This window comes from Panthera leo, chromosome C1 (genome assembly GCF_018350215.1).
Source record: "Panthera leo isolate Ple1 chromosome C1, P.leo_Ple1_pat1.1, whole genome shotgun sequence".
NCBI lineage: Eukaryota > Metazoa > Chordata > Mammalia > Carnivora > Felidae > Panthera > Panthera leo.
The window spans coordinates 15104134-15123566 of record NC_056686.1 but is presented as its reverse complement, the minus strand read 5'-3'; the positions used below and the strand labels follow the sequence as shown (position 1 = coordinate 15123566).

Here is a 19433-nt window from a genome sequence, read left to right as displayed (position 1 = left end):
TTCAACACATAACAATTTCCAGAACCTGACATGAAAACAAGCTTGAAAGTAAATCTTGTTTTCCTTAGAGATGGTAGGACTAAGTACCTTCCTTACCCTGGTTCTAGATTCTATTCCCCACTGAAGGATTCCTGTAAAAACATACCCATATGTCTTTGTTGCTTTAAGGACAGAATTGTAACTCCATCCAATATGTCAGATACTTCAAACTAAAGGATAACTTGTTTAAAAGCCTTATCCTCAAAATAGTAAACTCAACACAGTTTTCAGACCCCCTCAAGTAGCTAGAAATGTTGACTCCAGTTGAACAAAGGGCAAATGACATCTAGCATTTCTCAAACTTAATGATGAAATCAATGGTTGGCGACCAGCATTTAAAAAAATAATAACTAGAACATGTGAGGGTAAATGTTATTTTCTAAACCTATTTGGTTTATTTATAACTGGTTCATGATCTTTTATCCAAAACCATCGGCACCAGACATGTTTTAAATTCAGAATTTCTCTGAGTTTAGAAAAAAGCTTTACAGTTCAATGACTACTAGGCTGAATAAAATTACTGCCACCAGTGAGGAAAGGAAAGTGCAACATTTGCAGAGGAGGATCCAGGGTGATTGTTTATCTCTAAACCAGGGTCATGGCCTCAGGTAACCGCAAACAATAAGAAAACCATGGTGAGGGAGTTGGAAGAATTATAGGAAATCTTTTCATCAACCTCCATTTTTTGCCTAATAGTGCAAATTGTTAATTCTCTTGCCATCTCTTTCCAAGCTGCAACTAAATTGAGAGCCATTTCCAGAAAGTCTTTCTGGCTGGAAACCAGAAAAGTCAAGTGACTCCCAAACCTGCCTGGACCATACATTGTTAAGGGATCCAAGCACTAGCCTAGCTGTTGGTTACTTTTGCAAGAAATTGTAGTTCCTCAGCCTTGATTTGTGGGAAGAACAGAAATCAGCCTTGCTGGGAACAGAAACCTCTCCCCACCAGGCAATAAAGAATTATTCCTTATTAACACAAGTTGGAATATGAGTAAAATAGGTAGATGGAACTTTCAATGTTCACTCCCATGACTGTAATATCCTAGCTCTGTCCTGGGCCACTCCTGACATCTACAATTGCTTCAACTTCCTCTCCCCTTATGCCCAAATCTCCAGAGCCGCACATTTTGCTTTCTTATATAAAACAAGACATTTTAGCCTAACAGACTTAAGTATCACTTAGCTTAAAATTTGAGGGCCAGCAAAAAAACTATCTATTGCACTGACCACAGACTGTCTGCAAATCTTGTTGTATGCTAAAGTTTCAAAGGGAATTGGCTTCTGAAAAAGTGGATGTTTTGTTGGAAACTAGAGATGATACAGTTGCATTGTGGGGATGTAGCACTTGCTTTTCTAGTTCACAAAACCCTATGTTTCTGAGATTCTCAAGTCATTCCTGTAACCTAGGTGTCCCTGGGCATAATTGTTAAGTCATCACAGACTGCAGCACATTTATTACTTCTCTCTGCTAGAAATTCCTCTTCTAATCAAGCTCTCAGAGCTCTTACTCTTCTGATCCCTGACTGTGGAAGGGAAAGCTTTAGATTTTCAAGTTTAGAGATGAAAAACAGTGAGTTCTCTATCAGTTTGAGGCTTGTATGTTAGCTCTCCTTGGTATTAGCCCTTTACAAGTGCTAGAGAAGAGAGTGAAGCTTTAGCCAAAGGAATGAATCTCTGAATGGTGGAACTTCGGTGCAAGAGATGACTGTGAGTCCGGTGGGGGGGGAGGGGAGGGTTCCAATGTTCTGACAGTAACCTCCATACACCCTGTAGGAGCTGACCTGCCCCTAAACTCCCTAAGGTGTGTGTTTCTTCTAGTGCAAGCCAAACAGCCTTAACAGCTTAAGTAAATAGTAAAAAATTCATCACATAACTGCTTAACAAACACAACTGCGGGGCACTTGGGTGGCTCAGTTGGTTGAGCTTCTGACTTAGGTTCAGGTCATGAGCTCATGGTTCATGAGTTTAAGCCCCGTATCAGGCTCGCTGCTGTCAGTGCGGGGTCAGGTTCAGATCCTCCGTCTCCCTCTCTCTCTGCCCCTCCCCTGCTCACACTTGCTCATGCTCTCTCAAAAATAAATCTTAAAAAAAAACACAAAAAAACAAAAAACACCACCCTGAATACTGTTTTTACTAGTATAGCTCAAAGAAAGCCAAGTGAGGGGCGCCTGGGTGGCTCAGTCAGTTAGGCATCCGGCTTCGGCTCAGGTCACGATCTCCCGGTCCATGAGTTCAAGCCCCGCGTCGGGCTCTGTGCTGACAGCTCAGAGCCTGGAGCCTGTTTCAGATTCTGTGTCTCCCTCTCTCTCTGCCCCTCCCCTGTTCATGCTCTGTCTCTCTCTGTCTCAAAAATAAATAAACGTTAAAAGAAAGGCAAGTGAGATAAGCTATAAAACCATACCCCCATCGAGTCTTAACTCAGATGCAGCTAAGTATAAAAACCAAAACTAGCCAGATGTTACATTTAGCAGATGTAAAATGCCTAAACTGATATACATGTACAGTAAACAATTTAAAGTCCCTTTGTAAGTCGAAAACTTAAAACTTCAGACTTCAGCAAGAGGTAGCCCTAGTGCATGGTTTGTGTGTCACCCTTGAGGAAGACTTTTGAGGTTTTCCCTCCTTGGATATACATGTTGTAAACAACAGAATAAGGAGTGTGTTGGGGGGTGGGGGGGGTGTTTTAAGCAAAAATCTGTGGAGGAGGAGAAACCTAGTACCTAGTTTGCTCTTAATTGGGTCCACTTCTCGCATGAGATAGGGCTAAAGACAGTTTAAGGGAAAAGAACAAAGGTAAGATGTTTTATGAACACATAGAAATAGAATAGCGTCTTTAAAGGGGGAGACAAAGGATAGGAATGTTGATAAGAACAGAGGAATTGAGCAGGACAAAGGGATGGCACAACTGAAACCCCTTGTGAACAGGTTGAATGCAACAACAGAGCACTGGTAGTACCATTAGTAAGGAGTCTATGATGGTGGCTGTTCAATTTGATACAGCTCATTTTGCAACGGATGGAGTGAGTGGATGGCTACCACTGGGAAAGCTGGTAGATAGTTAAAATGCTGATTACACAGCCTGAGCACTGGGCTAGCGTACTTAAATGGTTTCATAATAAATTTTTAGAATGATTAGCATTTGAGTATTGGCCACATTGCTGTGAGCCTCGGGGTAATTTTAGTGTTTATTATTTCCCTATATTCGTTACCCGCCCCACCTCTACCCCACCACAAAACACCGCCTTTAAATACATCGACTTTGAAAAGTTACATTTTCAACAGTATGTACATTGCCTAAGTACGCTGATACCCGAGCAATATGACAATTCAAGGGAATTCCCTCTTTTCTGATCCCAGGGTTTACTTTTTGAGAACTCTTCTTTCCTATGTATGTAGAGGCCAAGGAAGACCGATTCGCAGATTAGAAAAGCAACTTTTCCAGTTCTTTTCCTGAGTCACTACTCAGCCCTGTAATGTCTGCATACTTAATAGGAACGAATGTGAGGTACCGGATTTTCCGCTATCCGGTTGTCCACTTCTGTCCACGGTCTTCAGAGAAGGGTAGTTCTCGCGCTGTGGCTAAAGTGACAGCGGGAGAAGCCAACCCGACTAAAGGTAGACGGATCTCCAAGGAGGAGACCCGCTAAAGACCAGGGACCGAACCAGAGAGTAGCGAAAGGGCAGGCAGTGAAAAGAGTGCTCTTCCGAGGAAAACGAAAGCGAACCCAAGCTAACGGGAGCCACCAGGCAGTGCCCGGCGGAAGCGTGGGCGGACACACAGCACCCTCCCCGGCGTCCTCCCGTCCCGGAGCGCCCTCTCGCGTTCTCGCGCGCCCGGCCAGGGAGGCACGCCGCGCGCACTCCCTCAGCTCCCGTGGGCTGGGGGCGCGGGCGCGCGCGGGGGCGGGGCCGGCGCGGGAGTGCGCGTGCGCGTGCGCGCGCGGGGCCGCGGGCAGGGGGGCGGGGCGGCAGAGCTCGGCGGCTGGGCCTGGAGGACAGCGGCGGCGGAGACGAGGAGCGGCAGCGGGAGCGGCGCCGAGAGGCCGTGCTGAACGCAGGCGCCAGGAAGGGGGGAGCGCAGAGGTAACGCAGGTCGGAACAGGCGGGCGGGGAGTGGACGCGGGCTCGATGGACCCCGAAGGCGAGTGGTCGAGGCCGCTCGCCCGGGGCGCCGACGCCGCTCCCAGAGTGGAGGGGGCGGGGCGCTCGGGTCCCCGGAGGTGGCGCTTTTTGTCTGCCTCTCCCGGCCGCTCCGCCCTCCCTGCCCTCTCCCCTCTCTCCTGCGACCTAGCCCCCTGCCCCTCTCGTTGACGCCTCCTCCGGGGCCCACTGGCGCGCGCGCTCCCGCCCTTGTTTTGTTTGGACTAGGGGGGAGGAGGGGTAGCTCTTCCCAGGTCCAGGGCCCTGCGTCCCAGCGCGCCTGCGCCAGCGTCCTCCCGCTGCGCTCCGATTGGCTGAGGCCTTGCGCATGCTCCCGAGGCGGACCTCGCCGTCGTCCCCGCCTTCCCGTCTCCCCCTCCCCCCCCATTCCCTCAGCGGTTTTCGGAGCGGGTTCGAAAGATGCCGGCGGCGGTGACTGGCTGCGGCGGGCCCGCCCCCCGGCTTCTCCGCCCCCGCCGCCGCCATTACGGAGCTCCCAGTGGTGAGTGCGCGGAGCGCTGGTGCTCGCGGTCCGCCGATTCTAGCGTCGCGGGGGTGGCCCCTGCCCCTGGCGTGGCGTTGGCCTCGGCCGCGTGCATCTTCGAGCGCGAGCCCCGCGTTTCTAGCCGCCGGCCGCGCGTAGCCCGCGCCGCAGCTCCTCGGTGTCCGCCGCCGCTGAGCCCTCCCGTCCTCTGCCGCGCTGCCTTCATCTTGGTCCCTCGCTCCCCCCGCCTCTGCTCGGGCCCCGCACCGGCCGCTCCCTGCCTCTTTGTCTCGGCTGCGCTGTTCTCCGTGTTCCTCTCGGCGGTCTGGGCGGGCGTTTCCGTGCTGCTGCTGCTGCTGCTGCTGCTGCTGCGACGCGGGCCTGAGCTTTCGTTTTCCCGTCTGGCATTCCCAGAGCTTGTTACTCGCCGCACCTTAGACGGTGTGGTTTTCGTTAATAAAGTCAAACTCGTGAATATGAGCGTTTGTCCAGAGGTGGAGGCAGGAGTGCTGAAGTGAGAGCCTCAGATCGGAATTTTGATACCGACTTGCCACTGTCTGTGACCGAGGACGAGTCACTTAACCCTTTGGGGGGAGTATTCTCTCCTGCACAGAGGACTGGACAAGGTGAACTTAACTGCCCCTTCAGCGTACAAATTACGTTTATTATTGTTCCTGACTTTACATTACATTGAAAAGTGAGAATACAATTAGAAGTATCTCTAGGAATTCGCTTGGGACTTGATGGACAAGCTGTCGTGTCTTAAGAGTGAAATTAGACGTGACTGGTTTTACTTTGGAAGATGCTTTTAATTTTGTTTAATTTGGCATGGGCATAAAGCCACTGTGAGCTCTTTCAAGTTTTTATTGCTCCTCTAAAAAGTTTAGTTTAACGTGTTTCAACGTAGGAGTAACATTTTAAAGGTTTTTTATTATTTTTGATTTGGCTTCGTTTTTAAGCTTACTTGGACGATTGAGGGCAGAAAGTTGGAGGAAGTATCCTAAACTGTTCATAGATGAAAATCTTCAGTGTTAAGGCGTTTAGGTTGTGATTATCTTTCAAGGTGGGTCCTGTAGTGGCCATAGCTTCTGTGCCCAAGACAGATTTGTTAGGTACATAACAGATTTATTGAAATGTGAAAGTGGGAAAAAAAAAAGTTGTCAGTTAATTACCAGCATGCTTCTTGTGACATTACTGTAGTCTGAGGACAGTTAAAGACTTTAGACTGGGAACAGTTTAATATATTCTGTGCAAAGCTAGTGATTTTATAACATAATATATTGCACACATTTTTTGGTAAAACATGAAATAATACTACTTTCCCTAAAATGCATATTTTCATTTTAAGATTATTATTTTGAGAGAGCGCACACACAATCTTCAGCGGAGGGCTGGGGGCGGATAGAGGCAGAGAGAGAAAATTCCCAAGCAGGCTCCCCATGTCAGCTGAAATCCAGAGTAGGACGCGTAACTAACTGAGCCACCCAGGTACTCCAAAAAGCATATTTTCAAGGATGTCGATAAACTGAGATACAATAAGTTCCTACTTATTTTTCTATTGCTTTCTCTTTTTTTCAATTTTTTTTTGAGAGGGAAGTGCTTGCACAAGTGGGGGAGGGGCACAGAAGACCCAAAGCTAGGCTGATAGCTGGGAGCCCCTTGCAGGATTCCAACCCATGAATAAACCCTGAGGTCTTGACCTGAGCTCCACCGACTGAACCACCCAGGCACCCCTTGCCTTGTCTTAATGTAAAGAAAATAAATAAAAACTCTGAAATTCTGGATTTTATCACCTTTATTGCTTGCGTTAAATTAAAAACAGTTTAGAATTTCCTTTTACAAAAGTAGTTCTTTTTATAGTCAATCCAACATTTAAAAAAATAAAACCTAAATTGAAGACCACAGACAGACCACATAAATCACAAGGAAAATCAGATTATTTGTTTTTGACACACATAACCTAGGTGGGAAACTTTTTCGTCTGTTCATCCTTTGATTTAACAGATATTTATCGAGCACCTATTCTATGCCTGGTGTGTTCTTAGGCACCAAGCATCCAGCGGTGAACCACCTAGCTAATATCTCTGTTGGAGAATAAGCATGGCAGCCTAAAAGTCTGGTTCAGAAAGTTATTAGGTACATGGTGATGGTGAGGTAGTGTGAATGAACCATCCATGTAGTTTTGTTAGCTGTGTAATGAACATATTAAGTAATTCATTAGCCAGCCTATTAAAGTATTAGAGGCTGAAGCTTTAAGTTCCATGACCTTTTACCAAGGAAATTCAGAGCTAAGGCAGACTTTTTTTTTTAAAGTAAACTACACTCAACGTGGAGCTCGAACTGAGGACCCCAAGATCAAGAGTTGCATGTTCTACAGACTGAGCCGATCAGGTGCCCCTCAGACAGACTTGTTTGTTTAATGTTTGTTTATTTTTGAGAGAGAGAGACACACAATCTGAAGCAGGCTCTAGGCTCTGAGCTGTCAGCGCAGAGCCTGATGCAGAGCTCGAACCCATGAATTGTGAGATCGTGACTGGAGCCAAAAGCGGATGCCTAACCAACTGAACCACCCAGGTGCCCCAAGACAGACTTCTTAATATGTATCCCAAGTAACTGGGTTTATTTTTGAAGTGTTCTTCACATGCACTGAATATAGTAATAGGTACTTAATCACACAGTATTGTTCATTTAACTTTTTTCCCCAATACTTACCCAACACTCATTATGTTTTGGACACTGTTCTGGGTGCTGGGACTACATTGGTGACTTAAAGTCCTAGCCCTTATAGTGCTTACATTGCATTTGGAAGAGATGCATGATAAACAAGTAAATACATATTTTGACTTTCAGTTGGTGTTAAGTGCTGAAGAAACCTGAAGCATGAGAAGGTTGGGAGGGAGGTCTTTCTGAGGGGGTGACAGTGAGCAGTAAGGTGATTGGGGTGTCTAGGAAAAAAGTGTTCTAGTTTAAGAGAACAGCAGGTGCAAACACTGAGGCAGGGAGGGATGAGCAGAGCACAGTGCCAGGGCCAAAAGAAGTCTTTGTATTTGGAGTCGAGAGTAGAGTGATAGAGTGGGAGGGGGGACTAGTAAAATAATGGGGGTGGTGACAGGGAGGTTTTAAGCAGGAGGGTGTCAGGGCTTATATTTTTGGTGGATGCAGCCAGGAACATTGGCAAACCAACTTATTTATTTATTTTCTTAAATTCCAACCTGGGCATACGTCTTACCTGGCCTAATTTAAACTCATCTTGTCCTCAGGTTAGTGGTGTCCAGTGTCTTTATGGACCATGCGCTTGTTGCCCCAATTTTAGTTTCATCACCTTGGCATTAGTGACAGCTTCTTCTGTGCGCCTCCTCCCCTTTTCACCCATTTGTTTTAATTTTGAGTAATTCATGAATATAGTTGACTGGAAAGGCTTTGACACTTTTTTCAGTAATTGTGTTTACAGGGAAAAAATTGTTTTCAAGATACCCTATGAGCAGAGATTCCTGAAGGTTTTATTGACTTGACAGTAGCATTTTCACCCTACCTAGTATTATCGTGGGTTAAGAAAGATGAATTCATTAGCAATATCACTTTACCAAGGATAACTTGATCATGATAGTTTCCTTCTGTGTAGGGTTCACATGTAAAGACAGCAGCAGATTTGCTTAGGTTTTTTTATTGTCAAGGAAAATATATTACCATGTAAGTGCTAGTTGCATGAATGAGCAGGTATATGTATTCAGATTATTCCAAGATAGACATTTAGGCTTCACAAGACTTTGGGGTTTCTAATGAGTGTCCTGAAGGCCAGTGTGGCCCTCTTTTCCCAGATGAGAAAAAAACAGTTTTTTATTTCTGTATTTTATAGTTCTTCAAAGTGAATTGCCATATGAGCATTTTAAGCAGTTTTTATAACAGTTGATAATTTTAAAAATATTCATGGATATTGCTAATTGACTCTTGATAGTAAGTTTCAGTGTATCTTGAATTCTTTCAACTGCATTTGTTTGCAGCTGATTGACCGTTCACAAGTCTGGCATTGCTCTTGGTGTTCCCATAAAAAGATTTTCCCTGTAGATGTGAAAGCATTCTTTATGTTTGGGGTTTTTTGTTTGTTTGTTTGTTTGTTTGTTTGTTTTAATTTATCCCAGTTATTGTAGCTTGGGACTATTACCTGACAAATTGAAAACTTAAATTCCTAGACAGGGTTAGAGCTTCAAGCAGGGGTTGAATGACTGATCTACTGTTCTCTAATTCTTTGTTAATGTTCGTTAGCCTAAAGGTCTAAGCACCTAAATGATCATTTTCTTATATTTTGGAGAGATTTTTGTTATAGAATGTCACTGAGTCCCAGATGAGAGTTTTTTGTTTTTTGGTTTTTTGGTTTTTTTTTTTTTTTGAGGACAGAGTATTAATGACCAGGCAAATTTGAGTGACTACATGGGTTTTATCTTTGAATATTTAATTATGTTCTTTCTTCTGTGCTAGTTTTGCTTACTTTAAAAATAACAAATAAGGTCTTGGAAGCATACTTCTGTTCTCCTAGGTGATGGTCTGAATTTGCCTGTCTGCATCTGGAGGCTGTTAGCGTATCACGTTCTTCAGGAGTATTTTTGCCCTTGTATTACTTTTATCTAAAGGAGATGAAGTTAAAGTTACAGTTAATTTTCCTGATCCTTTTGAGAACAATAACAACAAAACCCTTCTCTCTTTAGTCATTTATCTTTGAGGAAACATTTGACTAAACTATTTCTTAGTCTCCTTATTGTGTCCTTTCTAGGTTCCTAATGGTAGCAGGAGGGGAATGGGATTAGGTTCCTTATGAGCTTTCTTGTCCTTGTTGCCTTTGTTCATGTGGAAGGTGCAACAGCTGCTGTGGCTTGTGCGTTTGTCTTAGTGGCTGCTTTAATCTGGTGTATATTTTGATAGTGATTTTATCTTTCTTAATGACAACTGACCGAGTCATCTGTCAGTTAACAGAAGTTTTATAGTTAATTTTTCCCCTTTGGATGTGTATTAAATTTAGACATTTAGTTTAGTTTTGTTTCTGTTAATCTTCACACCAGGTCTTTTCTGTGCTTTAGGTTGACTCTTCACCACACTGAAACCATTAGGAAAAATCCTTGTGGTTAACAGCAGAGGCTTCAGAGTGTAACCTGTACTCGGGCCTAGAAATTATTTTAAATGGCGACTGATACGTCTCAAGGTGAACTCGTCCATCCTAAGGCACTCCCACTTATAGTAGGAGCTCAGCTGATCCACGCGGACAAGTTAGGTGAGGTAGGGGCTGACACATTCTTGAAGCTCACTCTTGGATCAGTCCCTGACTTCAGACCCTGCTGGGTCTTTCTTGGTACATGTTCCTTTCCTTTCCTTTCCTTTGGGGAGTCTGGGTTGTGAATCTGAAAAAATCAAAGAGATAAAAAATTCTTTTCATCTTCCCTTTCCCCTCAAATTCCTCAGAAAACCTCCAACCTTTTAAATTTATTCCAAATCAAGTATATTACCAGTTTCCATTTGAAATTCTAGCTAAAATAAAATACTTTGAAAAGTACTTCTTAAACACCATGGTTCACTTCAAAAAAACTTGTTAAAAGTAATTTGCATCAGATCCTGGAGTCGACTTGAAGAATTCTCCTACATCTTCTGACACCCAGTTAGGTTCTTGAGAAAAAGAGAAAAAGAAAATCTTTCTCATGCATGTGTGATTATGGCTGTCTCTTTTCTCAGAAGGTGGAAGATAGCACCATGCCGATTCGTCGAACTGTGAATTCTACACGAGAAACTCCTCCCAAAAGCAAGCTTGCTGAAGGGGAGGAAGAAAAGCCAGGTAAAGTAAAGCAGGAGACAACTTGAAATGGCAGAAGTTTCTACTCCAATTCAGAGTATCCTGTGAATTCCTTTGAACTTAATTGTTTTTTCATGGCTGTTTTGGGGAAACACTGAAAGAGAGAAGTTGTACCTATTGATATGTCATTTCCAGACCAAAGTGAGCAAAGGAAGAATTTCATCTTGTCTCTAAAGATTTTTAGAAGGTGTAAACTTCATGTTCTTGGAATGAAAAACAGAAAATGGTTGGCGAGAACAGGAACAGTTGAAGAGTAGCTTCTGGGCATACGGTGTCTTGCGGATGAAGGCTGTGGACGAATGGGGGACTTGGGACTTCCAGACGGGCAGTACAAGATCCCTCAGAAATTATCACAAGGCCTTAAGGGAGCAAAGGGGCAATCAGAGCATTGGTTTATATTTGGTATTGGTGGAGAGAAGATTGGCTAGACATAGGTAGAAACATAATGAGTCAAGAGAAATGTAAAACCATCAGCCTGGGTAATCGTGCTCCTTTATGGCATCTTTAATCACCTCTTTCCTTTTCCTTGTTTTTCATTTTCTTCTTGTGACTTTTTTCTTTCTTTTCCTTTTCTCTTTTTCTCCCTTGCTTTTTATCTCAGGTTTGCCAGGGATGAGCACCATCCTGTCGTGGCTATTAGAACTAAATATCTGTTTACCAGCACAGGTTAGGAATAAGGCACTCTTGTTGCCTTTATCCCTTGGTGCGGCAGGAATATACTTTTTTCCAGTGGAACCTGGATTTTGTCTCAAAATACTCAGATGAATACTGTAAGCAATTTGGGTATAATTGCTTATTTAGGAGACATGGGAATCAGCATATTGAAAAAAATGAGAGGGAGGCGCCTGGGTGGTTCACTTGGTTGAGCTCCAACTCTTGTTTTAGGCCCAGGTCATGATTCCAGGATCATGGGATCAAGCCCTGAATTGGCCTCTGTGCGGAGCATGGAGCCTGCTTAAGATTCTCTCTCTCCCTCTGCCGCTCTTCCCCTGCTCACACATTCTCTCTCTTTTCTCCCAAATAAAATTAAAAAATGAGAGGTGCTGGTGAGTTGAAGTTTGGTTATTTTGTCCAGCACTGAGTTAAGCCACTTGATGGCCTGCCTTAAACCACATTTGATTAACAGGTAAAGCCACTAAATCATTAATGACCTCAGTTTTCAGAATACAAGCCAGAGAGTTCAGGTATTGGAAAAGTCAGCCAAGAATTCAGAAGGGATCAGTAAGTTGCTTGACGAGTTCTGTGTTTTATCTTTTCCCACTATGGTATTAATGTATATAAAAATACATACTTGCATTTTGGAGACAGACACAATAGTTTAATGAGTTGGAAGCAGTGTCTTATACATACTACATACTCAGTGCCTGTTGAGTGACTGTACGTTTATTAATCCATCAACTATTAAGCAGTTATTCTTGAGAAGAGAAAATAATATGAAATTGAATTTATAATTCTACTCTTAGAGGAAAACCCAGTAAGTGGTTCTTTTCATCCTTTTTAGAATAAGACCATGTATAAATAAACATAATGACTAATAGAAAGTCCTTACCCATGAAGCCAATTAAATCAAATTAGTGGGCCAAGGGGCAGTAAGAGACACATATGTGATTTAAAAAATTATCTGAATTACCTGATGCCATTGTTAGAATGAAGTTCTAGCTTTAATATTTTGTAAAATAGTTCTAGAAGCAGCAGCAGGAGAGGCTGAAGGAGGATGGGAATCACCCACATGGTACACGTACAGGTATTCCCTAAAGCATTTTATAGAATCCCCATGATAACTCTGTGAGGTAAGATTACTAAGGCTTGGAGATGTCAAAGAACTTGCCATAAGATATGAAGCTAGAAAATTATAAGGACTGAACTTTTGAATCCAGGTATGTTTGACTCTAAAACCTCAATTTTGGCTAAACATATGGGAGGATTTTCAATCTTCTATGCATGTCTCATTGAAGAGCATAATCCAGGATGAGATCAACAAATGACAGTTGACTGTCCTGAAATTCAGGGTTTAGAATTTTAATTTGTTGAAATTAGAAATTCCTTTAGAATTGTATATATGTAGTTTGGTTATAAGAAGTAAGTGGCATGGTTTTGTTCTTTTTTAAAAAAAATGTTTATTTTTGAGAGAGAGAGATTGCTTGCACATGCAAGCAGGAAAGGGACAGAGAGGGAGACAGAGGATCCTGAGGGGGCTCTGTGCTGACAGCACAGGGCTCAAACCCATGAGCTACAAGATCATGACCTGAGCCAAAGTCAGATGCTTAACCCACTGAGCCACCCAGGCGCCCCGGCATTTTTTTATTCTTTAGGATTTTTCATCATTATGATAATAATTTGTTCACATAATTTAAATGACCAAACTCTTCAAGCATATACTTTTATTTTTTGCCTATGTGTTGCCATTGGAGAGTCCTTTCTTTGAAGTCCCTATTTAATCATATCTGGGGCTCTGTATTCTGTAGTACTGCTCAAAGAGGCTTGCTGAGAAAAGACACAAACAAGCCACTGCAGACCTCAGTATTCCCCCCTCACGTTTCTGCTCTTGCCCCAGTCTTTTCACTTGGAAAATAGGTGTTAACTTTCTATTACTTATTCCCTTACTAAGATTCATCTGTTAAATTATGAAATAGCTAATGTCTTAATTATGAATCTCATTAATATTGCAGAGGAGAACAGGCAAGAGGTTTGATTCAGGGTAAAATGAGTTTCTCTTTCTGTGTAATTCCCTGGTCCATCTCCTTTTTTCACATAGTGGTCTGGATAAACAACCTTTGAACAGGCAGTTAGAGCTACATAAGGAAGGAAAGAACACTGCAACTGATAGACATTTATTCGTTTTAAAGTCTGTCAATTGGAACATTTGGCTTCTCTGTTTAATAATATAGCCTTTTACTCTTTTATTGACTCAGGCTCTAATCTATCTATTTGATGCCATTCTGCACACCTGATTTTTTAGAACCAGATATAAGTTCAGAGGAATCTGTCTCCACTGTAGAAGAACAAGAGAATGAAACTCCACCGGCTACATCTAGTGAGACAGAGCAGCCAAAGGGAGAACCTGAGAACGAAGAGAAGGAAGAGAACAAGTCTTCTGAGGAAACCAAAAAGGAGTAAGGAGTTATGCCTTCTCGCTATTTAAAATTGAAGACTGTGTAAAAGGACTGTAGATCAGATTGTTTTAAAGGATTGTATCATTGGTTTATGCTAGATGTTTGCTACTTACTTGGATTTACTTTTTAGAATTACTGTTTGAAATAGGTTTATTATATAGTTCTATGGCCTATTAGAGCTTGTAGCTCTTATAACAATGGTTTGAATAACCCAAAATTCATTGCTTTTGCCTTTGAAACTTTTTTTGTGTGTACTTAGGATTCATTGTGGGAGTGTCTCATATTTTAATCATTGACATAATTTCAATAAGAAATGAAACATGACTCTAAAAATCTGACCTGGGAAACACTTGACCATTTTATTCCTACCTATACCTTTGCGAGTTGTTTTTGTATGTTTATGTTAGAAAACATTAATCTGTATCAGCCATTGCCAGAGTCACCTAAAAATGTGTACATTTGGATGGTGACTTTGAGAATCTGAAAGCAAAATTTGCTACTGATAATCTGTACAGTGTGGTGGAAATTCTTTGTTAATTTGAAGAGGGTTTTTTTGTTTGTTTGTTTTGCAGGATAATTGGTTGCATTCTTCTCGTAATTGGTCAGAACAGTTAGGAATTACATTTAAAATAAAAGAGTAACTCAGTAATAACTATACCTTCTAGGTGTAATCCTCAAGGAATCCTTTATCCCAGCTTTATAGGTTTAAGTTCTGTGGAATTTTTAGCAGCTACCCTATATTTTAGTTGCATGGGGTACTGTTATGATTATTTAGAATACATTTATATAATGCTTTATGGCTCACAAAATTGTTTTTATGAACATAATCTCATAATTCTTGCAACAACCTTATAAAATGTTTTATATTACTATTTTATAGCTGAGGAAGCTGAGATTCAGGTCAGTTGGCCAAAGTCTTATAGCTAGGAAATGTTAGAGCAAAAACTCAAACCCAGGTCTTCTGACTTCAGAGCTTGAGTTCTTTTCACTGTGCTAAATTACACCTGTTGTAGTTATTAGAATACATTTTAAAATTCTCATTTCTTTCATGTGCTGGTCCTTCATACCAGTGCTAATTTATATGACTTCTCTCCCCTGTACCTAAGAGAAAACACCTTTTTGGTTCATTTACAGTATCCAATTTTTAAAAAAGGTTTTATTTTGTAAAACTTTGCTTATTTTATATATCACTTTAGTGTGGAAGTAAATTAAAACATTAATTTTTATCCCTCTCTTGTCTATTCTTCTTTCTGACTTTCTACCTCTTTCTGGAGAGTTTACCTTGCATAATAACAATTCTTTGTTTTAAAGTGAGAAAGATCAGTCTAAAGAAAAGGAGAAGAAAGTGAAAAAAACAATACCTTCCTGGGCTACCCTTTCTGCCAGCCAGCTAGCCAGGGCCCAGAAACAAACACCGATGGCTTCCTCCCCACGTCCCAAGATGGATGCAATCCTAACTGAGGCCATTAAGGCAAGTTTTTATTACAAGCAGTTCATCTTAGATTTATTCTGTTTGTCTTTTGGTTATTTGAAAATGGCATATTCCTGTCCAGACATCAGAAATCTTGCTGTTTCCTAAAAGATACTGAAGTAGAAGAAAGCCATTGTGAAGTTCATGTGTTTTTTCGTTTTTGTTTTTGTTTTTTTATTTTTTAAGAAAATCACATTTGGTGAGCACTGTTAATTTTTTAAATTCAAATTTACTATAGCAAGTATTTTTAATTTTAGATTTTTTTTTTTTTACACTCATTTTATTGGTTAAGTATAGTATTTCTTTGAAGGCTGAACCTGTTAATTTATTCAACAAACATTTAAGGACTAACTAAAACTTCTCTGTGTCAGATAATCCTGCTAGGGATATAACAGAGAATAAAACAGGGTCATCTTTGCCTTTATGAAGTCGAATTGTGACTGAGAGTAACGGAATAGCATAGAGGATTTTATCTTAAAAAGATGCACTATCTTAAAAAAAATTTTTTTTAAACGTTTATTTATTTTTGACAGAGAGAGTGCAAGCAGGGGAGGGCCAGAGAGAGAGGGAGACACCAAATCCTAAGCAAGCTCCAGGCTCCTAGCTATCAGCACAGAACCTGACATGGGGCTCAGACTCACAAACCATGAGATCGTGACCTGAGCCGAAGTTGGACGTTTAACTGACTGAGCCACCCAGGCGCCCCAAAAAAGATTTACTATCTTTAGGTTCATTTTACAAATTTGAGTGTCTAATACTGGTAGTGGTTAGCTTTCCTACCTGAGCTATAAGAAACCTTCTTAGAAACCTTACTACTTTGTTTCATCACCAAAAATTCTCCTCCTTTATGACTTTTCTATAATCCATTGACTTCTATTAGCTTAAGGGTCCTCATGTAGGTTTCTTAATTTTAATTTTTAAGGGCATCTTTTTTTTTTTGGGGGGGGGTGGGGTCTGTTTATTTTAGGACACCTAGGTGGTGCAGTTAAACATCTTGACTCTTGACTTCGGCTCAAGTCATGATCTCACGGTTTATGAGTTGGAGCCCCGCATCCCTGCTTGGGATTCTGTCTTTCCTCTCTGCCACGCGCGCACACAAGTGGGGGAGGGGCAGAGAGGGTGGGAGAGAGAAAATCCCAAGCAGTCTCCATATTCTCAGCGCAGAGCCCATCCTGTGGCTTGATCCCACAAACCGTGAGACCATGACCTGAGCCAAAATCAACGTTCAACCTACTGAGCCACGCAGGCCCCTTGGTTTTTAAGGTTATCTTCTAATCTGACCTTGCCTTTTTTGTGTAAGTTTTTCTGGTTACTTTTGCCATGTTAATTCACATGATGAGATGATAAGAGAAGCTAAGATAGGAGCCAAAGACACCCTCATTTTAGGGACCTTGTTGCTAGGATCTGAGTCAGAGTTGGGGAAAGGGGGATAAAAACCAATTTAATCAAGGATGGTATACATAGGAAGGGGCAGCCTAGTGGTCATTCTCAGAATTTGAGAAGACAGCACTGACATATAAACTGGAAAAGAGTTTGTCTTTAGACCTCTCCCTGCATTCTTTTTTTTTTTTTTTTTTTTTTTTTCCTCCCTGTATTCTTTTAAGAGTGCTCTCAACTCCTTGAAACTTTCTTGGTCTAGATAGCTTGACTATGGTGAGATCTCATTTCTTTGTATAGCTTTTCATCAAGGTTTTCACTTCATAACCACTCAGCCTAAGTTTAGAGAAGCAGGGTCACAGTGAGGTTGGAGAAGGACTAAAATTTTAAATAGTGAAACAAAAAAATTAGAACAGTATAAATTAGGTCCAAAGAATAGTTTGAATCTGATTGTGCATATTTGTACAAATGAGGGGTGGGTGGGTGTGTGTTCCATGCAGGGTAACAAATCATGATTTCAGACTACCAGAACCATTTTGTGAATCAAACAGGAGTCCTGATGTCTGCTTCCATCTCATTGTCAGTTTGGTGGAGCATGGAATTGTTTTAGCATTAGAGGGTTCTTTTCCGTTTGATTTTCTTTGTATTTTAAGATCAGGAGTAATAGGTCAGAAACATTTACTTGAAATAGGTGAACCATATTAACCCAACTTGTTTTATGTTCTGTAGTCTTTTCTGCTCCATCTGCCTGTGAATTTTTTTCTTTATTGTCAAAGTATATAAAATAAAATTCAACCAAGTGTTTTATCCAACGAGAATGAGTAAGTTCTCCATTCAGTTTATAGAGAAAGACAACACAGAATTGGTGAACTAGCCCATTAGGTAAATAACAGATGCTGCTTATGTATGCTTCAAAATGTAAAGCACTTGAAAAAAATTTGCCACCTTCATGACTTAATGACCTACTTGAGTCTTCCTTGGGCATTAATCAAATAGAATATAGTTAAATTGGATGGAAATGGAAGAGAACATTTTAAATTGCAATTGAATGCCCTCATTGTTACCCAAAACTCTCCTTAAGATTTTGCCATTTATAAAACCAGTTTTATGCCATTTATTCAGATTATCTTTGTTTATCTTCTCTGCTGACATTTGCATAAAGCCTAGAGAGAAACATTGGTCCTGGTGTGCTAAAGCTCATTCCATAAAATGAGCCAGATCTGTAATCCTGCAAGTAATAGAAATGTTCTTTTTTTTTTTTTTTTTTTTTTTTTTCATTTTGATGCTAAAGATCTGTCTTCTAAATACAAAATAGAATTAAAATGGAAAGAGCTTCTTCCTTGACACACAGAATGTTGTTCTTCACATGTTGTGTCTTCTCTTTGCCTGGTTTGAACTAAAGTAAAATTGTTGCAGAAATATTGTAATTCTGTATTTCTCCACAGCCATGATGAACTGAAGTTACCTGAAATACTACTCATTCTTCCATGCCATTTTTATCATTCATTATCAAGTTCATCTCCAAAATAGTTTATTTTGAAAACATGTGTCAGATTCTCTAATGAAAACAGCTAGTGTGAAGTAATATGCGTGTTTCGGTAAATCTGTTTTCTAGGCATGCTTCCAGAAGAGTGGTGCATCAGTGGTTGCTATTCGGAAATACATTATCCATAAGTACCCTTCTCTGGAGCTGGAGAGAAGGGGCTACCTCCTTAAACAAGCACTAAAAAGAGAGTTAAATAGAGGTGTCATCAAACAGGTATTAAACAATTGTTGAGGATAAGATCATTTCAACATGTAATAGCTGTAAGTCCATAATAACATTTAGGCTTTTTGTCTTTTTTTTTTTTTTTTTTTTTTTTTTTTTTGTAAAAATACAAATTAACATTATGATGAAATGTTTAAGCATGGCCTAGTTTTATTATTTGAGACTAGGTTTCAAATCACTGGTGCCAGTTACCTTTGATAAGTTAACTGTTCTGGAGAGCAGAAGCAATATGATAGCATAATTGTTTTCTAGTGCTGCTTATACTTCTAATTGGATTTTCTTTGGGGGCCCCTTGTGCTTGAGATCATGTACTGAAGATGAGAGGTGGGGTTAAGGAATTCTTTTATTGCAGCAGCAAAAAAGAATTGCTCTCGTCTTGCATTTGTTAGTTTTAAAGCCTACCTTATGACTAGACTTGTTACCATTATAAATTTGTAAATAGGTTCATCTTAACAGTGTCTAAAATTATTGAAGCTTGTTAGGAGCATTAGAGAAGCCTGAGTAAATTGAGACTAGTATTAAAACCAGTATTGATTTCAGGCATAAATCTATGTTATTTTGCCTAGTACATTAAACATTGCTTAGAAACCTAAAAATTTTAAGTTGGAATGGAGTGTATCTTACCTAAATTTTCTTCAAAGGTTCAGAGGGATGAAGTAATTACCACAATGCCATGGTAGTGGCAAAAATAGTTCAAAGGACCTAGTTCACTGCATTCTGAGAGTCCCGTTGCCTTTCTTCCATACCTTTCTGCACAATCTGATGAACACAGAATTCTGTGCCATTCAGGCATTTAAATTCTGCTTAGGAACTTTCAACAAGTACTTCACTCCACAAATACAAATTGTTCCTGTGTGCCAGGTGCTTGGGGGCCCATCAGTGAGTAAAGCAGATTTCTGCCGTGGAGCTTACGTTATAGTTTCCTCAAAATGTTGTATAACTGATGTTTATATGGCCTTTATAATGGTCTCTGACTGAAAGGTATTATCTAACCAGTGTAATTACAGCCAAAGATCTGTCCTCAATCATAGTGTATGTCAGCATAATTGATGAGCTGGCTTCGTGTTTTTCTTTACGAAATATAGTTTATGACCTATTCTTGCCTCGTAGGCTGAACCTCATTTTGATGCTTAAACAACACTTTACAGGCTGAAAGTATTTCAGCTTGATTGCTATGTTCAAGGTAGCATAAATAAAGCTAAGGTT

At 40.9% G+C, this 19433-nt stretch overlaps 1 protein-coding gene across 1 annotated transcript in view; it reads left to right on the top strand.

Annotated features, from left to right (window-relative positions):
- Window positions 1–1647: 1647 nt before the first annotated feature.
- Window positions 1648–19433, top strand: part of HP1BP3 (heterochromatin protein 1 binding protein 3) — a 40625-nt gene continuing 22839 nt past the window's right edge. The window contains 5 exon segments of the mRNA XM_042949308.1: window positions 1648–1745; window positions 10381–10480; window positions 13458–13611; window positions 14923–15082; window positions 18075–18218. Coding sequence (XP_042805242.1) covers window positions 1740–1745; window positions 10381–10480; window positions 13458–13611; window positions 14923–15082; window positions 18075–18218 — 564 coding nt within the window. The 5' untranslated portion in view covers window positions 1648–1739.